Raw genomic sequence first — 6,390 nt, 5'->3', positions numbered from 1 at the left:
CAACAAAATTTCTCTACTGCAAATATCGTATGTGCAGCAGTAGGTGGACAATCTTTTGTTCATGTAAAATATACATGCACATAAAAGAACGCACGAGTTAAACAATGCGCAAATAACGTAAGTTTCTTGCAGACAAATTAGCACACGTATACCTTCCATTGAACGCAGTTTTTGCTGCTGCCTCGAATGCTTTTCTCAAAGACTTTTTAGCGCATTTGTTTATCCCGAACTGCTTCACAAATGGAGCTTCTTTTGGTGGTTTGCCAATACTGCTGAGAACAAGGAGAAATGGCATGGGAGACCTTAGCAGGATCCACCTTTGTAGAGGTAGTTGAATCTGATGAGTAATCAGCGTGGCCTTTATAATAATCATTCGCACAAGCAGAACAGATTCAAAAGAATCACAATAAACGCATGCAATGGGTTCATCAAATTTCTACCAGATGGATATCCACCGCTCTGATCTTCACCTTCCACGACTCTATTTTTCCCGTAATTATGTTTAGCTAGCTCTGCGTCAAACCAATTCGTTAATTTGTGCTATTGCGCAAGTCTACAATCTGTGCATGCAATTAACGGATTTATCAAAAGGCCTTCACATGATTGAAAATAAGGCGCAGCTCTTTATTATAAAGATACGTGTAGGTACAACTACCATACGAACAAAATTTTTTCACAGATGTAGGTTTGCGTCAGAGCAATTGTCAAGAGCAGTGCGCATATTTACCAGTTCTGGAAGTCATGCATGCAAATGAAACTGCTCATCAGGGACCTTGAAGAAGGCGAAAAGAAGATGCAGTCATCTGTTGAGACGTACATATTGACAGAGACCCGAATGCAAAGAGAACTATTGAAGGCCTTCATAGAAGCGTGAAGAAGACGATGTCTTGCGTTGGAGTGTAGAAATCGAAAACAACATGCAAGATATCGTTTGGAACATTCGCTAGTGCAGAGGAAAATTTCTGTAGAAGTAGAGCTTGATGAATGTAAAGTGAAGTTTCAATTATTGGACATCTTATCTTGAAGGCCGAACGTGTTAGTCTCCCTGTCCATCGCCTCAGGTACGTTCTCCATATCTACCATCTCACACAGAAGAAAGAAGGATGCAAGCAGTCAAACGAAAATAATGGGCAGGTATGTTATTATCGAAGATATATTGATATGTTAATATGAAAATCTTGGCAAAAGTTTATTGAGGTAATTTCTTTAGTTTCACAACATTAATATAACATAGTATGCTTTTATATATTTTCTTTTCAATTTTGAAGTAAAAGATGCACATCTTGGCGAAACTTCTTTTTTTTTTGGTATAAAAGTTTCAACGGCTTGCAACGTTTAATATTTTTTTAAAGAAAAATTAGTAGTAAAGTTTACAAACCTTACCAACACTAACAAAATTATCTAAGTCTCCCTTATTAATTAATCGAATATCTTTTATATCTTTTTTTACTCATTGTAGGCCCCTATTGGGGAACACACAAACCACAAATCTCAATCTATAGGCAACGCAGACCCATTTGGCCATCTCTACTTCTAGTATCATCGAGGCATGAAACAAATCCACTTCTTCAATATGCAATCTTCCACTAGACTAAATGAACATCTCATGCAACGAGGAAATCCTCATTCTTTCAACAGAAGACAATGGAAGTTGAAAGAGAAGACGCCACAACTTTACTTCACCTATGAAGGGTGCCAGGAAACTCCTGCAAATGACCTACGTTGGAGCTGCTGCCCACCACGCAGTGAGACGGAGGCTCATGAAAAGGATTTCTATGCAAGGCCCTCATAGTCCAGCCAATGAGAAAACTCGACGTGGCAAAGACATACCAAAACCATACAACATCAATCCAATGGGAAATTTCCACGTTCCTAACCCGCATAAAAATTTTTAATAATTACTTTACCTTTCATAGAACAAGAACCATTCCTATAACCTCTGTAGAAACTAGGAACACATGAAGGAAACAGGAACAGGGAGGGAGATAGGCAATCACATGATGGAGACGGGATGAGGCACAAACGTAGATACTATATTCATGAGTTGAAGGCCAATATATATAGGCACCAAGATACACCAATGAACATCATAGATGATGTCATAGTACAAACCACCAAGATCCTATAATCATGCCACCATCTCCATGAATCTCTCAATCACACACACACATAGGTGACACCTAACTGATGAGTCACCTAACATACCTACGATGGTGCTCACTAGCACTCACACCATGTCCTACACAACGATAGGATTTGAAGGGCACCCAAATCTTTCATATGACAGACACCTAAAAATTTTGCCCTTCTTTCAAGAAGAACAAATTTCTACAATGCCCGTCTAATGACAGATGAATAAAAAATTTTCCTATCGAAAGATCATCGTGATGCTTGAGTCATGTACAAATAGATACAAAGCATTTTGTATTGTGTTTACAAGATTTTATTTTAAGATCGTTATCAGTTATCAATTGCATAATACTTATTGACATTTAAAAGCATATCCATATTTATCTATATAAGAAAAAGTTATAAATTTATGCTACTAACACAGAAGATCGTACAATCATCATCTCATGGTAACTTTTATCACTACATTTATCCAAAGTAAATTTATTTGAATTCATATAAACAACTTACATCATAAGAGAGATTTTCATGATAACTTTAAATGAATTAGACAAGATCTTCACTTCATACAATATTTAAATCACTTAATCTCACCTTAATCTAAAAATCTTCACATTAAGCCCTTGAATATGCAAATTGAATAATGTATACAAGGCCAATATAATAGAAAGCAAATAAAAACCCAGGGGAAAAAACCCCTCTTAAAGAGGGTAAAAAGTGCCCTGGAACCTAAAAATCCAAAATGCATAAGAAGGAAACTTCAAATTCAAGCTTCTCGCATAGAAGTGGTCTCCATGGATCTTGATCTTCTACTCTTCATAGCTTTCCAAGCTTCAAAACATTCATCCCAAAGCATGTCTTCAGGGTTGTCTACCTTGGGAGTATTCAATCCCACAAACATCACCAATCCCAACATATCAAGGGATAACCTATTCCGAAACTTGTCCTTGATTTTATTCATCTTTGAGAAACCTCTCTCACATGCTACAGATGAAAGAGGTAACAAAAGCAAGGCTCTCCAAAGCTTCATAGTCCATGGAAAAGAGAATTCCCATTCTTCATGATTACAACAATCTTGCCAAGCAGTATGCATATTCTTTTGCTTAAAACAATTTCGCATCCGTGAGACAAAAGATCTACGCTCTCCTTTGCATTCAACCTCATTCATGAAAGAGCCAGATTCCTTTCCAAAGTGCTTGCAAAGAGTTTCCAACCATAGTCGTGAGGCATCATCAAGCTTTTCTAAATCTTCATTATAGTCTCTTGGAGTAAAATACTTCACAGCTTCAAACAACTCAAAATCAACCTTAAAACGATTCCATAAAGCATCCACTAAACTTCTAACATAAGTAGTAGCCATCATTACTAAATTCTCAATCACTATATGTAGAGTTTCATATGCATTCACAATATCTCCTTCACACATAGGCCCCAAGTGTAAGACATGTGAGTGTATTTTGCCAGCACTATCTGTAAAACTCACCACCCCATTTTGTCCATGAGCCATGGTCAAAAAAGCATGTGTGTGTTTTGTATCAAAGCCAAATACTCGACCCAAGAAAGACATTTGAAGTGTCTCTACAACAGACTTTAGATGACTTCCAATAGCAGAAATATCTGGATGCTCCTCTTGGAGCTTGCAATTGAGCACATTTAATTCTCCAAGCACATCGGCAAAGAAATTCAAAAGAAATTGCACCTTATAGTTTGTCAATGATGCATATAACTCACTATCTTCATGCTTCAATGCTGTCAACAAAGCTGGCATCAGACGCACCACTCTAACCATGACTTGACCTCGAGACAACCACCTTACATCGTGCATCTTTAACAATTTCAATTTTCCATGTCTACCAAGATTGAATGCCTTTACAATTTCTGCAAGAGCTGCATGTCTCTTTGCCGATCTACAAACCCACTCAAAGAGCTTTTTTGCAATCTTATCCACAAACTTGAACTCTTTGAACACTTTAAATGCATCTCCAGCTGCAAGTGACTCCCTATGAGCAACACAATGAAAGCTCAAAAGATGTGGAATATTTTGCTTCAACCTTGCAACCACACCATTTGCTGAGCCTGTCATGACACTTGCACCATCGGTAGCAATACCAATCATCTTGTGCAAAGGCAACTCCATTTTGGCCAAAAAGTCAAGCAAAGTTTTACTTAAGGCCTCTGCATCACCATTTTCGATTGGCAAGAGTTCCACAAAGCATGTACATATTGGGCCATTTCCACAATTTTGCATGTACGTGATGTAAACAATCATGTATTGTTTTGTACTAATATCAGTACTCTCATCGATTTGAATAGAGTAAAAAGGACTCTCAACAATGTCCTTCTTTAATCTATTCCAATATACATGTTTGATTGCCTTGGCAAATTCCTTTCCTGCATCTTTACTAGTGTACGCAGAGTACTCACTAGTAATTGGCATATTAGGTGTGCGCAAAAATCTTTGAAAGTTGCATTGGTGTGGAAACTCTTCAAGAGGTAAATTTCTTTTGAGTACATACCACATGCTTTGCATGACCGTGACAATCCTATCCTTCTCATCATCTGTCATAATCGCAATATGCTTCTCAATGGGAAGTGTTGAGCGACTCATGTGTTCTTCCCATATAGCCTTTGCCTGTATATGCTCTTTAGAGAGACTATGCTCATCTAAGGCACTCCTTTGTTTAGTTGTAGCACCTTGAGGTTGAGCATAAGGATTCCTTTTGTGTGCATAGGTACACCACCTGCATTTGAGCCTCTCTTTTCCATCAGGCCCATCAATAGGGAAAACCCATGTATGCGGAATTTTCCAACTTTCCAAGAAAATCCGCTCATACTTTTTTTTCTCTTTTGTGGCTTCTTGTGCAACCACAACTTGACTAGAAGTGGCAGCATTACGTTGATCACTTGTTACATTAGTAACTAGACCATGAAGCCCAAGAGATTGCTCAAGGGTTTTCTGTTTTTTGCTTTTTTCAGGTCGACCAAGTGGCGCCATATTTTGTACATAACAATAAATAATAATGTGATTTGAAATGCTGTGAAGTTTTCAAGATACTACTATAAATCTCATATCTTTTTCTATCCTTAGTCTATAATGTAGGCAGTGTTCTTTGAATAAATACATTATTAAGCTTCATGCTTAGTATGCCAACGATTTCATGTCTTGTGCAAGTAGTCATAGAATTCACAAGTAAAGATAATGCGTGAAAAGAAGACCAACCTTTAGATCTTGGAGATAATGTGGTGGTTGTAATCAATGTCGTCTCAAGACTTGATGACTCTTGAATTCCTTGGATGATGTCTTTGGTCCATATAGATTGTGTTCACTATTTGAAAGACTTAGAACTAGAAGTTAGATTACTCCAGATGATGCCGTGGATGAAGCTTGATTGTGTCCTGCAAAGCATGAAACCCAAGTTTGAGAGAGGGCGACTTTCAAGTTTCTACCATGCAGGCGACTCAGGCGAGAGACAGAGAGAAAGAAGGCTGTTTGCATGTGGCCGTTCAGCAGATAAAGTGTTCATTGGGCGTGCATGAGAAATGAAGAGAAAGAAAGCTGCTGTGAAAAGCCCACTAATAGTACCTTGTACATCTCCAAGCCTGACACCATCCAAGTACATCACACTCAGCACATAAGCAGTGGCAAGGCAGTTTAGCCCCAGATTCCAGAATCTTGAACAGTGCAGAAAACAACCCCCATGGTCGCCCATGATGCAAAACAATTGGCACTACTAAGCAGCCCTCAAAACTAGAAAGACAAAGGATTCCACTAGACAGCAGGCCCCGCCTCAAGATAGCATAAAGGCTAGCGCTCTACAGCATACAGCTTGCTGCCAGCCCATACCTTCTGAGCGGAAGCGGAAGACAGACAGATCAACCACACTCAACCAAGCAATATGATCAGCCCATTAGGCATACACCTAAACCTTAATTTGGACTAAAAAGAAAAGTGCTGCCCAAACCCATGAACAACAAGAACCTCAGCTCTGCATAAATCGTCCACCAGTCAGTGCAGTTCCCGCTGCTACCACACAGTACAGCTAACAGCTAAGCATGCATCCAAAAAGATGGCAACTTGACTGCATTGAAGCGTCCAGTTGTTGTGTTCACGGCTGCAGCCCAAGAACCCTACACCATAGTAATATGAAATGGCAATTTCCTGGCTGAAACTGCAGAAACTCTGTTTCTCTAAAGGCATCGTTTCTGTTTCCCTTTCCCCTTTCCTAATCTCACCATGGTCAAGTTTCCCAGCGCTGTGCT

General features: G+C 38.9%; 1 protein-coding gene across 1 annotated transcript; it reads right to left on the bottom strand.

The window, feature by feature from the left end:
- Positions 1–2,760: 2,760 nt before the first annotated feature.
- LOC147637362 (uncharacterized) lies at positions 2,761–4,904 on the bottom strand. Its single transcript, XM_086798857.1, has one exon. The coding sequence runs from the start codon at positions 4,736–4,738 to the stop codon at positions 2,897–2,899; it is 1,842 nt and encodes a 613-aa protein (XP_086654983.1). The 5' UTR covers positions 4,739–4,904; the 3' UTR covers positions 2,761–2,896.
- Positions 4,905–6,390: the final 1,486 nt, after the last annotated feature.

This window comes from Cibotium barometz, chromosome 6 (genome assembly GCF_041138505.1).
Source record: "Cibotium barometz isolate CiBa-2024 chromosome 6, ASM4113850v1, whole genome shotgun sequence".
Taxonomy (NCBI): Eukaryota; Viridiplantae; Streptophyta; class Polypodiopsida; order Cyatheales; family Cibotiaceae; genus Cibotium; species Cibotium barometz.
The sequence above is the reverse complement of the archived record's forward strand: the minus strand, read 5'-3'. Positions and strand labels throughout refer to the sequence as shown.